The sequence below is a fragment of the Amblyomma maculatum genome, chromosome 11 (genome assembly GCF_055883805.1).
Source record: "Amblyomma maculatum isolate TAMU_Amacu chromosome 11, ASM5588380v1, whole genome shotgun sequence".
Taxonomy (NCBI): Eukaryota; Metazoa; Arthropoda; class Arachnida; order Ixodida; family Ixodidae; genus Amblyomma; species Amblyomma maculatum.
This window is the reverse complement of record NC_139354.1, coordinates 37,217,321-37,238,273: the sequence shown is the minus strand read 5'-3', so window position 1 is coordinate 37,238,273 and position 20,953 is coordinate 37,217,321. Positions and strand designations below refer to the sequence as shown.

At 45.9% G+C, this 20,953-nt stretch overlaps 1 protein-coding gene across 1 annotated transcript; it reads right to left on the bottom strand.

Annotated features, from left to right (window-relative positions):
- Positions 1-14,381: 14,381 nt before the first annotated feature.
- On the bottom strand, positions 14,382-20,650 carry LOC146173519 (TNF receptor-associated factor 3-like). Its single transcript, XM_084584796.1, has 2 exons — positions 20,214-20,650; positions 14,382-15,709 (listed from the first exon to the last, which is right to left on the bottom strand). Exons 1-2 carry the CDS (start codon positions 20,496-20,498, stop codon positions 14,552-14,554), a joined length of 1,443 nt encoding a protein of 480 aa, XP_084440922.1. The 5' UTR covers positions 20,499-20,650; the 3' UTR covers positions 14,382-14,551.
- Between the last annotated feature and the right edge of the window lie 303 nt (positions 20,651-20,953).

Below are 20,953 nucleotides of genomic sequence, written 5' to 3'. Positions count from 1 at the left end.
CTATCCTTGATGAGGCTAATTACTGTTAATTGTGCGTCAGTAAACCATAGGAACATCTAAAGGTGTTTCGTTTCCTTTTCGCTATGACCAGCGAGTGCGCTTTATCTGCAATGTATCAGCGGTCAAGAACGTACGAATATCCGTCAAACTGTCGGCTAGAACATCACCCAGGTTTTTCATGCAGTTCCTATCCTTGATGAGGCTAATTACTGTTATTTGTGCGTCAGTAAACCATAGGAACATCTAAAGGTGTTTCGTTTCCTTTTCGCTATGACCAGCGAGTGCGCTTTATCTGCAATGTATCAGCGGTCAAGAACGTACGAATATCCGTCAAACTGTCGGCTAGAACATCACCCAGGTGTTTCATGCAGTTCCTATCCTTGATGAGGCTAATTACAGTTAATTGTGCGTCAGTAAACCATAGGAACCTCTAAGGGTGTTTCGTTTCCTTTTCGCTATGACCAGCGAGTGCGCTTTATCTGCAATGTATCAGCGGTCAAGAACGTACGAATATCCGTCAAACTGTCGGCTAGAACATCACCCAGGTTTTTCATGCAGTTCCTATCCTTGATGAGGCTAATTACTGTTAATTGTGCGTCAGTAAACCATAGGAACATCTAAAGGTGTTTCGTTTCCTTTTCGCTATGACCAGCGAGTGCGCTTTATCTGCCATGTATCAGCGGTCAAGAACGTACGAATATCCGTCAAACTGTCGGCTAGAACATCACCCAGGTTTTTCATGCAGTTCCTATCCTTGATGAGGCTAATTACTGTTAATTGTGCGTCAGTAAACCATAGGAACCTCTAAGGGTGTTTCGTTTCCTTTTCGCTATGACCAGCGAGTGCGCTTTATCTGCAATGTATCAGCGGTCAAGAACGTACGAATATCCGTCAAACTGTCGGCTAGAACATCACCCAGGGTTTTCATGCAGTTCCTATCCTTGATGAGGCAAATTACTGTTAATTGTGCGTCAGTAAACCATAGGAACATCTAAAGGTGTTTCTTTTCCTTTTCGCTATGACCAGCGAGTGCGCTTTATCTGCAATGTATCAGCGGTCAAGAACGTACGAATATCCGTCAAACTGTCGGCTAGAACATCACCCAGGTTTTTCATGCAGTTCCTATCCTTGATGAGGCTAATTACTGTTAATTGTGCGTCAGTAAACCATAGGAACCTCTAAGGGTGTTTCGTTTCCTTTTCGCTATGACCAGCGAGTGCGCTTTATCTGCAATGTATCAGCGGTCAAGAACGTACGAATATCCGTCAAACTGTCGGCTAGAACATCACCCAGGTTTTTCATGCAGTTCCTATCCTTGATGAGGCAAATTACTGTTAATTGTGCGTCAGTAAACCATAGGAACATCTAAAGGTGTTTCGTTTCCTTTTCGCTATGACCAGCGAGTGCGCTTTATCTGCAATGTATCAGCGGTCAAGAACGTACGAATATCCGTCAAACTGTCGGCTAGAACATCACCCAGGTTTTTCATGCAGTTCCTATCCTTGATGAGGCAAATTACTGTTAATTGTGCGTCAGTAAACCATAGGAACATCTAAAGGTGTTTCTTTTCCTTTTCGCTATTACCAGCGAGTGCGCTTTATCTGCAATGTATCAGCGGTCAAGAACGTACGAATATCCGTCAAACTGTCGGCTAGAACATCACCCAGGTTTTTCATGCAGTTCCTATCCCTGATGAGCCTAATTACTGTTAATTGTGCGTCAGTAAACCATAGGAACATCTAAAGGTGTTTCGTTTCCTTTTCGCTATGACCAGCGAGTGCGCTTTATCTGCAATGTATCAGCGGTCAAGAACGTACGAATATCTGTCAAACTGTCGGCTAGAACATCACCCAGGTTTTTCATGCAGTTCCTATCCTTGATGAGGCTAATTACTGTTAATTGTGCGCAGTAAACCATAGGAACATCTAAAGGTGTTTCGTTTCCTTTTCGCTATGACCAGCGAGTGCGCTTTATCTGCAATGTATCAGCGGTCAAGAACGTACGAATATCTGTCAAACTGTCGGCTAGAACATCACCCAGGTTTTTCATGCAGTTCCTATCCTTGATGAGGCTAATTACTGTTAATTGTGCGTCAGTAAACCATAGGAACATCTAAAGGTGTTTCGTTTCCTTTTCGCTATGACCAGCGAGTGCGCTTTATCTGCAATGTATCAGCGGTCAAGAACGTACGAATATCTGTCAAACTGTCGGCTAGAACATCACCCAGGTTTTTCATGCAGTTCCTATCCTTGATGAGGCTAATTACTGTTAATTGTGCGCAGTAAACCATAGGAACATCTAAAGGTGTTTCGTTTCCTTTTCGCCATGACCAGCGAGTGCGTTTTATCTGCAATGTATCAGCGGTCAAGAACGTACGAATATCCGTCAAACTGTCGGCTAGAACAACACCCAGGTTCTCCATGCAGTTTCTATCCCTGATGAGGCTAATTACTGTTAATTATGCGTTAGTAAACCATAGGAACATCTAAAGGCGTTCCGTTTCCTTTTCGCTATGACCAGCGAGTGCGTTTTATCTGCCATGTATCAACGGGCAAGACCGTACGAATATCCGTCAAACTGTCGGCTAGAACATCACCCAGGTTCTCCATGCAGTTTCTATCCCTGATGAGGCTAATTACTGTTAATTATGCGTTAGTAAACCATAGGAACATCTAAAGGTGTTTCGTTTCCTTTTCGCTATGACCAGCGAGTGCGTTTTATCTGCAATGTATCAGCGGGCAAGACCGTACAAATATCCATCAAACTGTCGGCTAGAACATCACCCAGGTTCTCCATGCAGTTTCTATCCCTGATGAGGCTAATTACTGTTAATTATGCGTTAGTAAACCATAGGAACATCTAAAGGCGTTCCGTTTCCTTTTCGCTATGACCAGCGAGTGCGTTTTATCTGCAATGTATCAACGGGCAAGACCGTACGAATATCCGTCAAACTGTCGGCTAGAACATCACCCAGGTTCTCCATGCAGTTTCTATTCCTGATGAGGCTAATTACTGTTAATTATGCGTTAGTAAACCATAGGAACATCTAAAGGTGTTTCGTTTCCTTTTCGCTATGACCAGCGAGTGCCTTTTATCTGCAATGTATCAGCGGTCAAGAACGTACGAATATCTGTCAAACTGTCGGCTAGAACATCACCCAGGTTTTTCATGCAGTTCCTATCCTTGATGAGGCTAATTACTGTTAATTGTGCGTCAGTAAACCATAGGAACATCTAAAGGCGTTCCGTTTCCTTTTCGCTATGACCAGCGAGTGCGTTTTATCTGCAATGTATCAACGGGCAAGACCGTACGAATATCCGTCAAACTGTCGGCTAGAACATCACCCAGGTTCTCCATGCAGTTTCTATTCCTGATGAGGCTAATTACTGTTAATTGTGCGTCAGTAAACCATAGGAACATCTAAAGGTGTTTCGTTTCCTTTTCGCTATGACCAGCGAGTGCGCTTTATCTGCAATGTATCAGCGGTCAAGAACGTACGAATATCTGTCAAACTGTCGGCTAGAACATCACCCAGGTTTTTCATGCAGTTCCTATCCTTGATGAGGCTAATTACTGTTAATTGTGCGTCAGTAAACCATAGGAACATCTAAAGGTGTTTCGTTTCCTTTTCGCTATGACCAGCGAGTGCGCTTTATCTGCAATGTATCAGCGGTCAAGAACGTACGAATATCTGTCAAACTGTCGGCTAGAACATCACCCAGGTTTTTCATGCAGTTCCTATCCTTGATGAGGCTAATTACTGTTAATTGTGCGTCAGTAAACCATAGGAACATCTAAAGGTGTTTCGTTTCCTTTTCGCTATGACCAGCGAGTGCGCTTTATCTGCAATGTATCAGCGGTCAAGAACGTACGAATATCTGTCAAACTGTCGGCTAGAACATCACCCAGGTTTTTCATGCAGTTCCTATCCTTGATGAGGCTAATTACTGTTAATTGTGCGCAGTAAACCATAGGAACATCTAAAGGTGTTTCGTTTCCTTTTCGCCATGACCAGCGAGTGCGTTTTATCTGCAATGTATCAGCGGTCAAGAACGTACGAATATCCGTCAAACTGTCGGCTAGAACAACACCCAGGTTCTCCATGCAGTTTCTATCCCTGATGAGGCTAATTACTGTTAATTATGCGTTAGTAAACCATAGGAACATCTAAAGGCGTTCCGTTTCCTTTTCGCTATGACCAGCGAGTGCGTTTTATCTGCAATGTATCAACGGGCAAGACCGTACGAATATCCGTCAAACTGTCGGCTAGAACATCACCCAGGTTCTCCATGCAGTTTCTATCCCTGATGAGGCTAATTACTGTTAATTATGCGTTAGTAAACCATAGGAACATCTAAAGGTGTTTCGTTTCCTTTTCGCTATGACCAGCGAGTGCGTTTTATCTGCAATGTATCAGCGGGCAAGACCGTACAAATATCCGTCAAACTGTCGGCTAGAACATCACCCAGGTTCTCCATGCAGTTTCTATCCCTGATGAGGCTAATTACTGTTAATTATGCGTTAGTAAACCATAGGAACATCTAAAGGCGTTCCGTTTCCTTTTCGCTATGACCAGCGAGTGCGTTTTATCTGCAATGTATCAACGGGCAAGACCGTACGAATATCCGTCAAACTGTCGGCTAGAACATCACCCAGGTTCTCCATGCAGTTTCTATTCCTGATGAGGCTAATTACTGTTAATTATGCGTTAGTAAACCATAGGAACATCTAAAGGTGTTTCGTTTCCTTTTCGCTATGACCAGCGAGTGCGTTTTATCTGCAATGTATCAGCGGGCAAGACCGTACAAATATCCGTCAAACTGTCGGCTAGAACATCACCCAGGTTCTCCATGCAGTTTCTATCCCTGATGAGGCTAATTACTGTTAATTATGCGTTAGTAAACCATAGGAACATCTAAAGGCGTTCCGTTTCCTTTTCGCTATGACCAGCGAGTGCGTTTTATCTGCAATGTATCAACGGGCAAGACCGTACGAATATCCGTCAAACTGTCGGCTAGAACATCACCCAGGTTCTCCATGCAGTTCCTATTCCTGATGAGGCTAATTTTGGCAGCGATAAACAATATCCCCTCCTCACCGTTAAAAGAACTGAGTTACCAGTGTCACCTGCGGTAGCACTCTTACCAAACATCTCTTCTTGCAGAGCAGGGCTTCCCCACTCCGCTTGCCGAAGGTATCGAGCGATCTACGCAAACAAGTTTTACACAAAAGACAAAAAAAGCAACATTGAAACCGATTGGGTTTCCGAATTGCACTAACAGAACTTACATACAACTGACTGCAGTTGGAAGCGTTATTCTAGTCCAGTCGAAAATTACTATTGGATAGTCCATTAAGGGTGGTAGTCCGATTCTTATATCAAAGAACACTTCCTTGAAGCAATGTCTATAGAGAAGAGCCCAAGGACTTCTTATATGAATAACGATGTTCCAAATGAACCCGATTCCCTCTATTGTAGATATAAGTCTTATACACTCAACATTTTTTTTTGTCAAACTGAGTTCAGTGGGTCCACTGAATGTTAAAAATTTACATAACTCCCTACTGATGCATGGTTATCACAAGATTACAGTACATAAATTTATAATTCGACAGTTCCTGCGAGTGGTGTCGACTGCCGTATGCGTTGTAACTTGTAACAACATCCGGCGGATGCAATCATATTGCTCTTCGTTTGCTGTGCGTTTGTTACCACCGAACACCTTTGTGTATTCGGAAACAAAGCTAATACTAACATAAATGGTTATTATAATAATTTCCCGGAGCAGCCTAATTTCTAAGCTTTGTTCATCATTTTTCTGTTCCTGCAGTACAAAAAATCAAAGTACCTGTTTGCAATATGCGAATGCAGGGAACTTAAAAGCAGGGGAAGAAGTGAGTTATTTGAAATATATTTAGCTTATGTTATTGACTTTCGAGTGCATAATAGGATACAAAATTTCAGATAACAGAACACAGGTACAGTTGATAACAATATGCAAAGACACAAAATGTCATTCATTACTACAGTTTAATTAGCAAATAATCGAAAGGCAGCGAAGTTTTTGAACTTCTAATTTCGATTTATGATTGGCTTCCCTTTTAGGTGAGAAGGAAATTTAGAAGAGCGCATTATTTTTGTAAGCAGCTCTGACAATTTTGGTGCTCTGATTGGTCGAGGCGGGATGACGTCATATAGATCTCGACCAATCACAGAGCACCACCACAGTGTGCGCGAATGCGTGCATTATATGGCCATAGGACAATGAATGATCAATCACTAATTATTATTGAATAACAAAGGGATTTCTTTCTTGCTATCTTTCTTCCTTTTTTGCTTCCTATCTTTCTTTCTTTGTTCTTTCTTTTTCCTTTCTTTCTTTCTTTCTTTCTTTCTTTCTTTCTTTCTTTCTTTCTTTCTTTCTTTCTTTCTTTCTTTCTTTCTTTCTTTCTTTCTTTCTTCGTTCCAGTAGTCCTATAGAGAAATTGTTAGTGGCTCAAATGTGGCGGGAGGCGCATCCGCGTCACTGGTGCAAGACTTCACGCAGTGCCGCACTTCGATGCCAGCTCACGTTAAAAGACCCTGCAGGCAGCAAACGGCATTCCGGAACCCTCCCTTCAGGAGTACTTCATCGATAATGTCTCGATTCAGGTCGTTAGGCCCTAATAGCTACTAGCTGTTACATCCGTGTCACGTGAAATTGTTTGTAATTGTGAATTTTCATGTCATCAACGCATAAAAAGGTAATTGTGATCTACATTTTATCGTGAAAAATGATTCTTTCCGTGGAAAAGCTACGTCTGGATCAGTAGTTCGACAATACCAGTTGTTGGGCGAGTTGGTGTGCACGGTGATCCATAACAACAGCGCGACAGACGGGACGTGTGTGGTCGTCCTTTCTTCCACGTCCCGTCTGCCGCGCTGTTGTTATGGATCAGTAGGTTTTGGCGACGTTACATGCGGTACCTTCTCTGATCTTACATGTGCATTCAAAGTCTGGCGCCAAATTTTGGAGTTCCCATCGTTAAATTCACTGACTCAAAGCTGATACGTTCCCCAAACACATCGGTGGTCGCAGTTTTCTTATTTTCCCGGATGAGTTCTTGGATAGGATAGGAAATACGTTAGTTTCTCTAGGAAGGTCTTGTGCTAGTAGCAGAAGAGGTCCATCTTCCGTCTTCTCACAGGGTCGGTGCCCCTATTCCAGGGCTCCGCTGAGCTTCGCTGCTCGCTGGGCGTGCTGGATCGTGACCTAGTTGGCAATCCAGATCGCCGCTGGAGAGCCGGCTCTCCCACTGTTCCGCACTCGGGTCTTTACGAAAGCTATCGTTATTTCTACATTGCCAAGTGATGTGGTATAACGAAGGTTTGCTACCACATCATGGGCAGGTGTCCCGATATTGCGACGGGTAACTCTTGCGAAGGATATGCAGGTTTGGGAATTTTTCTGTCTGCAGTCTTCAACAGTGCACTGCCTCTTGTTGATTTAGATCACGATGAGGCGGCGGATAGCGGATCCGTACCCTCTTATAGTAGTTCAGAATGTCTGAGTACGTAGGGCCGACTCGCTCGGGTAGATCGTCCGATTGGGAGGAAGCTCGGCTCGTGTACCCTCGAGCTACCTCGTCGGCGCGTTCGTTGTCCGCTATGTCGGTGTGTCCTGGGACGCAGTAGATGTAGTGTGTGACTTTTGATGGGGTCGCGCTCTGGAGGAGCCTGAGCGCGGCGCGTCCTATGCGGCCGTTCATGTAGTTAATTACGGCACGCTTCTCTCGAATCTGTAAGAATGGTAAGGGACGTGTTGCTTCGATACCCGGCTACCACCGCTAGAGCAACGGCTAGCTCCTCCCCTTCGGTTACCGTGCAATCCCGGAGCTCTTGGAGACTAACCTTCATCTTTCGGAGGGGATGCAATGCATGCTATTCTGAATATGGCCTGTCGTCCTCGTCGCTTTCGCCAGGCTGAACAAGAGAGCTGCCTGTCATCAATCTTTCCATAGGATTGCACATGTTCTATCGCAAGAAGGGGGGGGGGGAGGGATTTATGATAGCGCCAGTATGTATCTTGTAGGGAGTAGGGTAAATATACGCAACAAAATCCAGGACATCAATAGCGTGAGGTACCTATCCCATGCCGACATGTGTGGGGGGGGGGGGGAGGCGTCACTGCCACCTCCCCTTTTTCTTCCTTCTGTACAAGGCTATGGATGTACCGAACATTTTTCACCATTCAACGTTCCAGAACCTTTGGCGAAAATCCCAATGTGATAGACCTTGTGAATGCAAGCTTATAATTACGCGCCGATGCTATGGCTTATGATGATGATGATGAACTGGTGGCCATGCCCTTTGAAGCGGGTGGACACTCACACAGTATCCGGCCAGAGTGAAAAAAAAAAAGAGAGAAAAAAAAAAGTTACACACTGAGTTGCGGAGTTACACACACACGCGCACATAGATCACATCGGTCACTCACACAAGCACACACACAAGCAGTAGCTGCCACCAAACACCTCCTATCGGCGGCGCACAGTCTTCCACCACTCGGCTAGGCGCTTCTTGGTGGTCTCCACAGCTCCCCCTCTGACGCTGCCGCCCGCGTCCTCTTCCTGCGGCTGCTTGGCAGATGTGGTCGAGAAGCCAAGCGCTTTCAGGAACGTGGCTCCCTCTTGTTGTGGCGGCTGGAGGCCCTGGCAGTGCATAACCAAGTGCTCTGCGCTTTCGTCCGCCGCACCACACACTCTGCACGCCGTGTCGTGTATAGTTGTGTCGAACCGGCTTTTGTACACCAGGGTCCGCAAAGCCCCCGCTCTTGCCTCGAATAGGAGGCTACTCCCGACACTGTTGTCATACAGTGTTGCGGGCTTGGGAGCTAATTTATGGCGGCTGTACAACGCGAGCGTGGTCTTCTTGCTCATTGCGTCCCGCCACATTTCGCTCTCAGCTGCCCCGACACGCCGACGGACCTCCGCTGCCCATTTTGTTGCGGAATCGGTGTCAATATGGTTCTGGAAAGAGCCGTACTTCTTTTCCAGCTGGTACAGGCGCTTAGTCCACTGCGTGCGGAGACAGGTGGCAGCCAGGTAGTCAAACACCTGGCGAGCCCAACGCGCACGAGGCATGCAGCGAAGACGCCCGTAGAACGCCAGCTTGCTGTACGCCTCTCGAGCCTCGAAGGTGGACCAACCTACGTCTCCCTGTACTGCCTCGTTTGCCACCTGGCCATGACATCCAAGCGCCGTGCGGCCAACCTCTCGCTGTTGTCGCTCCAGCCATTCACGGGTATCCGCTGCCAGGCACACAACTGCGTTCGCAAACGTTAGACCTGGGAGATGGACCATCTTCCACAGGTCGCGTACCATCACGAACCGGTTGCAGCCCCAGAGGCACCGACGACGCAGGATGCATTGGGCTCGCAGTGCAGTCTGTCGCAACTTGGCCTCGTGCCGGGAATACATGGCTGCAGAGTCGCAGAGCTCCACTCCCAAGTATTTGGTGCCCGAGCTTCGGATAAGGAGCTCTCCTCCAAGCGTCAGCTCAGTCTCCGCACCGTCAAGTCCTGCCAGCTGGACAACCGTGGTCTTTCTAGCGTTGAACCGCAAGCCCAGGCGAGCGATCTCATTTTGGCAGATATCCAGAAGACTCTGCAGATCCTGGGGTGTCTCCGCCATCAAGACAAGGTCGTCCGCGAAGGCCAAGCCCGGTAGTCGGCGAGTGTCGTCCATGCCAAGGGGAGAGTACCTCAGCCGGAAACCGATGCCTGACCTGAGCAGTTCTTGCTCGATGATTGCTGCGTACAGGATGTACAGGAGGGGTGATAGGGGACACCCCTGCCTCAAGCCCCTCATCACGGTGATGGGCTCCGATACAGCAGGACCGAACTGAACGACGACCCTATTGTCCTCGTAGAGGCGTCGGATGGTCTGCACCAGCCGCTTCGGAAGCTTCAGTCCCCCTAAGCGGCTGAACAGCTCCTCATGAGGCACGTTGTCGTAAGCCTGCTCAACATCCAGAAAGCAACACCACAGCGATCGCCCCTCCTTCCTCGCTATCTCCGCGCACTCCGTTATTATGAACAGATTGTCATCCAAGCGGCGACCGGGGCGAAAACCGTTTTGGAGCTCGGTCAGGAGGCCAGCCGATTCTACCCAGCCACTCAGCCAATCCTTCAGGATGCGCGCAAACACTCTGTACATAACGCTGGTGACTGTAAGGGGCCTGTACGATTTCAATTGATCCGCTTCCCCATCTCGTTTTGGGATAAGGATGACATTCCCTGCCCGCCAGTCATCAGGAATTTGCGCCCCTGCAATGACACTCGTCAGCAGCTCGGCTAGTTGTTCCTTAGCCTCAGGACCGAGGATCTTGACCACCCGTGCTGGCAGTCCGTCTGGCCCCGTAGCAGTGCTGGCACTCAGACGCGTCAAGGCCCGATCTAGCGTACGCCCTGAGATGGTCCACTCCGGCTCCCTTGTTTCCGGTAGGTCTGCGATAGGGCCAATACACGACGGTGACGGCCCACTCAAGGCTTTGTCTTCCAGAGTTGTTGTCCCCGTGCTGCCATCTGTCGCACAGTAACAAAACTAACTCATCTTTGGCGGGAACATTCAGTTTGGTCGTCTTGGACGAGGATCGTGTAACGGGAGACTTAATTCCAGTAGTACTCTAACTGCCGATTTCTTAGAAACCAACAGAAAAAAAAATACCCTCATCACCTCATTGTTTTGTAGAATATTTAAATTCCCGCACCGCACAAACAGGTTTTGCTGATTCCCTGATGTATCCGCTTTTCTTTTCAGCAGCGCAGAAGAAGGAATTAGCATCAGATCAGTTGAGCTGGAGCTAAAAGTTTTTTTTTTTAACAACATTCCCGGTATGGCAATTAAGTTCTTTATGACAAGCAACACCAGCCAGCCACGCGGAAATTTATAATTTGGTGTTGCTTATCATAACAGTGCAACATTGGCGACAGTTAAAAAAATAAAATAAAACGACACTTTTCATAGCTCTAGCTCCGATACTCTGGCGCTAGTTCCTTGTACACCCCCTGCTGAAAAAAAACAACAACAACAACAAAAATGGCGACATCAGGGGAATCAGCGCAAATTCGACGTGTTTACTCGCATTTGTGGTATTCCGCCGGTTTGTGAAGTGTGGGCTAGCTGCGACATATTTTGCACACACAACGCGAATGTAAAGTATGTTACGCACTGCATAGAGTTTTCTAGTTGATGGCTTTATTATTGGGCTCTCTAATTCAAATTGGAAAAGTCATAGCTGCAGTATTTCAGAGTAAAAAGCTCACGGGCACTTAGTCGAACTATTTGCTCCACTTGCAGACACTTTGCTCGTTTCTGAGATCACGAGATGTGCAGAACAATCTTGTCATGAGACTGAACTTCACTTTCGACGATTATAAGGCGAAAGGCTCATGCTTTCGTGGACAAAATGTGTCCTGCTTTTGCGGCGGCTCTGATTGGCCGAGGCGGGATGAGGTCATAGAGGTCTCGACCAATCACAGAGCACCACCACAGTATGTGCGAATGCGTGCCTTATATCGCCGTATGTCAATCAATGATCCATTACTAATCAATTAATTACAAACTGATGACTATTTAAGGAAATCACTAATTGACTAATTAATTATTATATTGATAATTAAACACGTACATAATGATGAACTAATCACTAAATAATTATTTAATTATTACTAGTGCCAGTTGCTTAGCAGAATGCGGCACTCAGGCTTTCGCCTTTCATTACTTTAGTCGCTAAAGTCCCACGTAATATTGACGAGTAGTCGGTTGCGAAAACTTTAAAGAAACATAAAAGCGCGAGCGTTGCGTATACATGTGGCCGCCCTGCTTGGCAGTCCAGTGCCATCGTTTCACTGCGGCAGCTATAGATGGCTCTACAGCTCTCTCAAAATGACGATGTTCAATTTATTACTCGGGGACAGCCTTTTAAAATTTTGTGCATTCTTATCCATTTTTTCTTGCTTACTGCCACTGTTCTTTCCCTCAGCGGCTTCCGGCGGCCTTACGCTAGTTAAGAAGAATTACGTGCTCGTTCTCAAGAATTCGGCGTAGAGCAGTCGTTTGCGTGTTCGGTTGGGGTACGGATGGGGGTTAGATTCCTTGTTTGGACAGGATTTTGTTGCTCCTAATAATGATTGACAGTTCGAACAGAGACGTTATGCCGACGCGCTCTGATGATACGCTCTGCCAACCCTCTCCGTCCACGTCACGCCAAAAAAAAAAAAAAAATCAATACAAGTGTTTTGCTTGCCTTGTACTTTTTGAAATGCAATTCCGCATGGATTATATTCCCTTTTCACTTTGTGGACGAGAGATGTATCGAGCTCAACATTCTACCCAAAGTAAACTCGTTTACTCTCTGATAGAGCAGCCCTCAGGTATCCCTTTACAAGGTGCAAAGCTGGACTGAGCATGAACATTGAAATATCTGCTTCTCCTTATCACTTCCTTTGCTTCGCGCTTCTTATCAATCCGAGGACGCGTGAGTAAACAAATGTTCGAGGACAAGTACTGACGAAAGAAGTCCACTGCAAGCAGAATCTAGAGCTGCTGTATGCTTGGAACCGTACGTATCGCAACGGATTGGCCGCAGTAAGAAGCTGCGCTTTAAGGAAAGAAATGAGGACATGCCCTATATGAGTACAAGTGCATAGTATATAAGAGAAATGCGCAACAACTTCAACAGGACACAGGAAGAAACACACAAAACAGTTCACGAGCGCGCTTGTTTTGTGTGTTTCTTCCTGTGTCCTGTTGAAGTTGTTGCGCATTTCTCTTATATACTATGCAGAACCAACTAGCACGACAACACGCTCTTCTGAGTACAAGTGCTTCTATGGGAAGTCTAGACAACGATGCTGGTACCGGCTATGCTAGACAATAGCGCAATGCTCAAGATACTATTAAATTTATGTGCATTGTCAGCAGCATATGCAGTCTAGCTACGCTGCATTAATAGACGCGAAAGCCGCAACAGCTTCCGTTATCCATGCTTTCAAAAAATCAAATGGAAGACCAGCATAGAAAAGGGAGCATCGAAGAATATTCCTGAGGCTTTATAAGCGGGAGGTTATGAGCAACGAGCTTTAAAGGGGTGGTTTAATGTACCCTGGTACATTAACAAATAACCAACGCATTTAATAGAATATTGATTTTCTTTATTCAGACAATAACAGTCTTGGATACAAGGGCAAAAAACAGATGAACCCTGCATGACGTGACCCAAGGACCCGAACACAATGCACAGAACAAGTAGCAGAAGCAAGAACATCATACGTTCACATTACGCAGAAAGCCAATATTTTTGAAGAAAAAAATTGGTAGCAATGTGCATACTTTTTTTTTTTACATTGTTATACACTGAACGTTTACAAAACATATTTGGAATAATAAATATAAGAAAGTTCACACAGTTAACGGAACATCAAAGACATAGGGAGCTGCTGCATGACAACCATTTAATCATTCGAAAAAGAAAGGAGATAAGCTATAGCATCTTTTTGAAGGAGTTCTGGGAAACACATTTCTGGATAAGTTCCATGATATATTTATCTTGATTCACACCATTGTTAATTAAAAACGAAAGCACTGTTATCCCATAGTCCGCCCAAGTGGTACTATGTAACTGAAGTGCCTTAATTTATAAGGCACTACTTGAATATAATTGGGCACATTTTGCGTAACTAAGTTTGAGATCGTTAAAGCCGGAACAAAGCAATTTCAATTCAATTAATTTGTTCACATTTAGGACGGAATGCTCAGAGAAGTGCAGACCTTTATCATCACTGTATGCAAGGTTTTCGACATACCGTATTGCTTTCTTCAACATTATCAGCCTCGCGAGGTTAGTTTTTGTTGCAGACCCCCATGCCATTGAACAATAATGAAGATGTGGACGAATTAGGGTAAAATATAGGTGCCGCCTCAGCCAGTTCGAAACAATGTCTCCAACATTGTATAGCGCACAGAGTGACCTTGGTATATTAGCATTAATCTTATAAATATGCAGGGCCCAACTCCAGTGTTCTTCAAAAATGACACCTAAAATGTGTAAGAAGAAACACGTTCAGTTACACTGTTTTCAAATGCAAGCTTAATTTCGATGTCATCAGGCTTGCTGCGTGCCTTCAATACTATAAACTGTTTTATTATCATTTATTTCTAGTTCATTTATGTTCAACCACAAATATAACTCATTAACCATGCATGCAGTATGATAATCATTGCATAGGACGGATTAGCAGCGGAGTGGGGAAAGTCTGCAATATTTCCAGCTGAAGTAAAAATACACCACCTTCAGTAATAGAATATTTGCCGTTTACTTATCAAGATTGAATCAGACCTAATAGCAAAGCAGTTTTATTATTTTGTGCAAAGTAAGTCACAACAACATGCGGAGAACCAAGTCAAGCGATCGAAGACTCTGGTGGTTTCACGAAAAAAATAAAGAAGTGGATGTGTAATGGACGTTGGCACCAGCGACGCTGTTACGATACTTCTTGTTCGCACTGAATCAAGCTTTAATCAGGTTAGAAAGAAGCTCAAATTTCACCAGAAGCTGATCGTTTTCCACGTAGCCGTCACTGATGAGATTTGTAATGTGCAGATATTCACCTAACCAATCTTTGGTTGCAACATATTGGCCGTTTCCATGTCTATCTTTCAGCACGCGATACATCGGCGTACACCTGGCACGCATCGTGACCCGTGATCCTCCCTTTGGATGGAAGGCGGTAAGTCTGATTGTTGGCGTTAACGGCCACTGAAGAATGTCGTCAAAGACGCCCTTGTGTAGGTAGAGGTTAGGACTCAGCCATCCTCCGCCGTTTATCAAGACAACAGGGGAAATGCAGTAGCCTCGAAGGTATACACGGTCGCCCTCATATAGCCTCTGGCCTCTCTTGCATGATTGTTCTAAGAGTGAAGACACAACTTTTACGACAAACTTACACTCCGAGGCCACCAGGTCAGCTTGGTTTAGCAGCGGCTTGATGACGCGGTCAATCGTATTCTTAATTTCTGCCAGTTTGGAAGTGTCTTCGGCGCCACCTGCGGTTTGTGGATCATTGTCCCTTTTTTGTCTGGCATCTTTTGAAAACTCTTCTCTCAGTAGAGTTTCAACTAAACCTATCTTGTTCCCAATGCCTTGGATGGCATCCCTGCGTTCAATCGAACGTTCTTTTGATTCTTCTCTAAATGCGGTTATTTCATCCGGGCATTTTTTCACCCAGCCACGAAGCTCCGCTATCAATTCTACTTCCTGCCTCACTGTATCCTTCACGCTTCTGAGTTCTTCTCTAAGCGTTTCTTGGGAGTTGTTTATACCGTGACAGATTTCAGTGAGGCGGTCGCTGTTGGCGCCGCTTGCTGCCAGCAGGCGCTCCATAAGTGCCTTCAGTTCACCTGCCTGCTCTTCAAGAATAGCTCTGAACGATGTCAGGTGTGCAGTCTCTTCTTTACGGCTTGAATTTACTTGGCATTTCGGTTCAGAAGACGTCGCATCAGTAGAGCATTCAGACTCCAAGTGCTCACACACTTCGAGGCAAAGAACTGTGCCAGAACACCTGGGACATTGAATGGAGTGGTGGCGACACTCGCGTTGGTAGTGCTGGACGATTCGCGATGCAGGCAGAACCGCTTGACAGCCATTTCCCTCGTTCCAGCACTTCACCTGCAAAGTTAAATGAACGTTAATTTTCAAAACCGTCGTTCATGTCACTATTTGTTTTATCTATACACGCGCTATTGGCGACAAATAGTGAAGTACAGAGCCCCCATTCATCATGTGCACCTTAGCTAACGCCGCACATTAGAAACGATCGTTTCTAGGCGCACGCCTCTAAAGTAGGTCATTTATTTATTTCGCGGGAAGAGGCATTCATTGGACATTTCACCAGTTAGGTGGTGCGATCAGTCACTTCCAATGGTCACGTGACTTATCACTGAAAGAACGCCGAGCCATGTGCACCATGCAACCTTTGTTGCCATTGCTTCGCATTTGCACGATAACGATAAACACCGCTTGTATACAATGCAGGCAGACGAGAAGAGAGTGTCTATAATCCACGAACGAAATGATGTTATGTAAAGAAGTGAAAGTTAAATATACGGAATTATATTCTATTCTTTTGTTTTGCTTGAAATTGCCGCTGAAGCAGTAAATAGTTTAGCCTGCGAAAATGTTAGCACAACCACCGACTGCAAAAAAAAAAAAATATGCTCACAATATTGGGACACTTTGTAGGAAAGAGTCTTTAAACGTAATGATATCACATGTTGCATAATACAATGATAGCAGTCCATATAGCGACATATCATCCTTCGCTATGCTCCTAGTTTTTGACATTAATGCTCGAGAATGCGCCCGAAATTGATTTCAACTTTGGAATCGGAGTTAATTATTATGGACGCAGGAGAAACTGCAGAAGCAGAATTTTGCTGAACATCGCAGGCTTAGGCCATTTATTTCAATATGTTCACAGAACGCATCTTAAAATATGCCACACGTGCCTCTCAATTGATTTGTAACATGGAGGCCTTTGGTTTGATATGGCAGTTTTAGTTACTTGCTGCGAAAACAGGAAATATTCAGAAAGAATCTTCGCCATGCGTCGTAAGGTTAGATCGTTCCTATTCCCATGAGTATAAAAGTATATTATGCTTCACGGTTGTCTGACAATTAAAAGGAATCCCAGATTTCTCTATTTGTGCAAAATCCTTCATACAATGTCGTTTGTGCGTGTCACCTTGAGTTAGGAACCTACTTGCAGCGATCACTAAACAACTTATAAACCACTCGAAACCTGCACACGTTGCACCTGCGTAAGCGCCCTTCAAGCGCTAGGAGATAGATGGAAAGAACTGGAGAGAGAATTTGAAAAATTTCAAAAGAAATCTGAGTCGAAAACAAGTGAAGCGTAAAAGCTGGTATGATTTGTTGAGTTTAACGTCCCAAAGCGACTCTGGGTACGAGAGACGCCGTAGTGGAGGGCTCCGGAAATTTAAACCACCTGGGGTTCTTTAACGTGCACTGACATCGCACAGCACACGGGCACCTCGCTATTTGCTTCCATTTAAAAAACGCTGCCGAGGCCGGGATTCAATCCCGTATACTTGAGCGAAGCGTAAAGTTTGTTCGAAGAAACGGCTTTGTTTCTCCTAGTACTGTTCGGTTATAACCTAAAGTATTTGACCAAAGCCAAATACTTGAGGTTATGGGCATGACCTGCGTTTGTCTCGTCGCATTGTTTGAGCTCTGCAACTTCATATAGATGAAAGTCATTTCCTTGGGTGGTCAGTGACACAACTGATGGCATGATATTGAGCAGACGACGAACTCGATCTGTTGTTGACCACCTGGAGCGTCGTGCTGCTGACGTGCCCCGTCATCTTTACAGATCTCTTTATTTGTTCTATTTGCGTAATGGTGTGTTGTTCAAACGGGACTCAAGTAGTGGAACTCGACCCTATCTTCTCGTTGTTCCTTATGACCTGCGTGACGACATCCTTCTCGCTTGTCACGACAAACTATACGCCGGACATTGTTTTCTCCCGCACGCTTGTTCGAGTTCGTCAGGCTTACTACTGGCCGAAACTTGATGTCACTGCTCACCAGTACTTCAGGGGCTGCCGCCAGTGTCAACGTCGTAAGTCACCACCGCTGAAGCCTGCAGATTTGCTGCAGTCAATTACACCACCTGCCAAGTCGGTATCGATCTTCTGGGCCTTTTCTATAGGTCTGGAGCCGGTAACGAATGTATGATAGTTTTAACAGATTGTTTAACGGGGTGTGCAGAAAGAAAAGGCGATGGAACGGGGGTGCTTCTTCCGAGATGGCCAATTACTTCATGCAAAAATCGTCTTGAGCCTTGGTGCTCCATCGTTTGTGATTACTGACAGAGGCACAGCGTTCACAGCACAGTTCATTCGAGATGTGTTCGCACTCAGCCACACAAGCCACTGCAAGACCACGGCTTATCACCCTCGAAGCAATGGGCTGACGGAAATATTAAATAGGACCATCGCCGGTATGATCTCGTTGTATGTGGATGCGCAGCACAAGAACTGGGATGAGATCGTTTCTTATATGAAATACGCTTATAACACCGTTGTGCAAGAAATGACTCGGTTCACTCCGTTTCGTCCAATCTACGGAAGGGACGGCCAGACGATGTTGGACGCCATGATACCGTGCACTTCTGAAGACAAGCTGTTGGCGCTGGAAGCGGAGCTTTTATCCCAACGCGCTGATGAAGCGCGCCAACTTGCACGCCTCAACATTATTCTTTTCAATAGTCTGTGGGTATGCGCCCGGTACAATTCCTTCGGCACCGGCGCGTCAGTTATGCACCTGGGGAACAAGTTCGGGTTTGGTCCACTGTGAGACGCCTGGGATTCTCGGAAAAAATGATGGGCCGATACTTCGTTCCCTACAGAATACTACGCCGTGTAACGAACGTCACATATGAAGTGGTTCGCGACAGTATAACCAACTTAGTCGTCATTAATCTTACTCCGACGTTGTGAACATTGCTCGACTGAAACCATACTTTATCCGGTAATTTGTGATGCCGTTGCGGAACTGTGGCGAGGTGTGATGCCGTGGTGTGACACCGCGCGTTGATTACCGTGTAGTGTAACAACTGACGCTTCCGTGATCTTTTTTTTTTTGGGGGGGGGGGGGGGGGGGGAGGAGATAAGGCCACCTGGCGAACGAAGAAAGAGCACGCGCAGTTGGGTTCTACGAGCGCTGACCAGAGCGGTCAACTAAGCTGTCTCTATTTTGGATATTTGTAACAATATTGATCAAGGGGATAGTTTATGGTGCCTTTCAGAAGCCATCTGTGCAGGCTGTCATTAACCATAGAAGCTAGTGGCCTGCACTAACCCCTACCCCTAACGCCCCACACCTTTCCTAACTTAATTACCTTCTTCTGACCCGCCGTGGTGGTGCAGTGGTTAGGGAGCTCGACTACTATGCCCAAGGATGTGTAATCAAATCCCGGCTGCGGCGGTTGCCTTTCAATGCAGGCGAAAAGCTAGGCGCCCGTGTGCTGTGCGATGGCAGTGCACGTTATAAAGAACCCCAGGTATTGAAATTGCCGGAGCCCTCCACTACGGTGTCTCTCATAGCCTAAGTCACTTTGGGACTTTAAACCCTACAAACAAACCAAGCCAAACCCTTCTCCCCTCCGCACCCCTAGACAGAGGCCCGATCGTGTTCACGGCACAAGGACACGATTTGAAGGAAAATCCGTCAAATCCCTAACCTTGGCTGCAGAACCATAGAACGTTGTTCGGAGTGTATCTTAATGCTTTCTGGGAATCAGTGTCTAGGTGAAAAGGTGAGAAAAGGAAACTTTCTGTCCAAAAAGTGAGTCCGGAATGCCACACTCTGAGCACTTGTGCGGTGTGCCACGCGCGCAATTGATTGGTTTTGCAACCAAGGCCAACCAAGAAAGTAAATAAGGACAAAAGTTTGCTCCCAAAAAAAAGTCAGCTCTGCGTTTTCACTATTTCCTTACAGATTTTCCTGAGGAAACGTATGTAACACCAGTTTCCAGAAGCAAAGAAATTTTCCCGCATTTTCAATGATTTCAAGAAAAATTACCTTTCTTCCTTAGTAGCTCGGATATCCCACGATTAGGCAACACTGCATATCTATGCTATGCGCCTTCATGTGGCTTAGCCATGCTCCGCAAACGTAAGAACACAGTCGATGCATTGTACGCGCCTCATTTTTTTTTAGCAAAAGAGCGAGAGTGAGAGTGAGAAGTAACGTCGCCTGCTGTACCCTCGGAGCTGACGAACGCCGGCAAGCACCAGCAAACGCGACGCCGCCGCGTAGCCGCGCTCCCGTTCTAGCAGCATTCGGAGAAGCCTGGTTACTTTTGGCAAATGTGGCACGTGGGTAGATCCTGCAATACTCTACACACTGCAACGCTATTCCTTAAAACGACGTGCCCATTTTAGCCGCTTACAGGACTTATGTCCACAGGCACACAAATATATTATTTACATAATTATTAGCTTGGTATCGATGCTGCAAACCCTGCTTAACGGAACAATCGTGCTTCATTCGATGGAAACCCTCGACAATATGACAATTATAAAACAACAACGTTCCCAGTAAATTAAGCACAAAACACAACTGCTCCTCCAACATAAAAGCTTACCTCTCTCTTCAGGAGCTCTTGAGCGGGAATCTCTCTGAGGTCGCCGTCTCCATCTTCGCACGGTTCGCTATCCAATGGACAGACGTGGCAGCCATCACGCTCGCTGAGCTCGTAGCAAGACTCGCAAAGTGTGTGCAGGCAAGGGAGTACGGCTACCCAGTTGCGCACCAGACCACAGGTGTTGCACACCCAGTGAGCTGGAATGCGCTTCACGAATATCAAGGGCCTCCAGTCCAGTTCTTGGGCGAAGCCAACGAGGGTGTATGTTACGCTCCCAGGAGGCATCGCCGACCGCGTTCGCTCGCCCCTTGACGATCTGCACGAACTGGCATTCCCACCCCCTTGACAGCGCGCTTATCGCTACTTCTCTGTCCTAAGTTCCGGCCGTTGCCAAGGCTACAATCGCACCGATAGCTGCCGTCTCCAACGTTGATCACATGGTAGCGGAATTTGCAGACCGCACATGTTGACGACTGAGTGAGACATGAGTTTCTTTGAATCACCACGCCGCCCGGAGAACTGTTCTAAGTACTAGTGCTAATAATAAAACAACAACTTTAGAGCATGGCGTTTTACTGACGTATGGTCGGCGCGGATTTTGAAACATTTCTTTTGTAGACTACGACGACAGCAACGAAGAAGACTGAATGATGCTCGCAGAAGTCGGCAAAAAAATTGATACCGTTACTGTTTGGGCATCTAACTGGACAGAGAATTTGGCTGGAAAGTTAAGCCAGCTT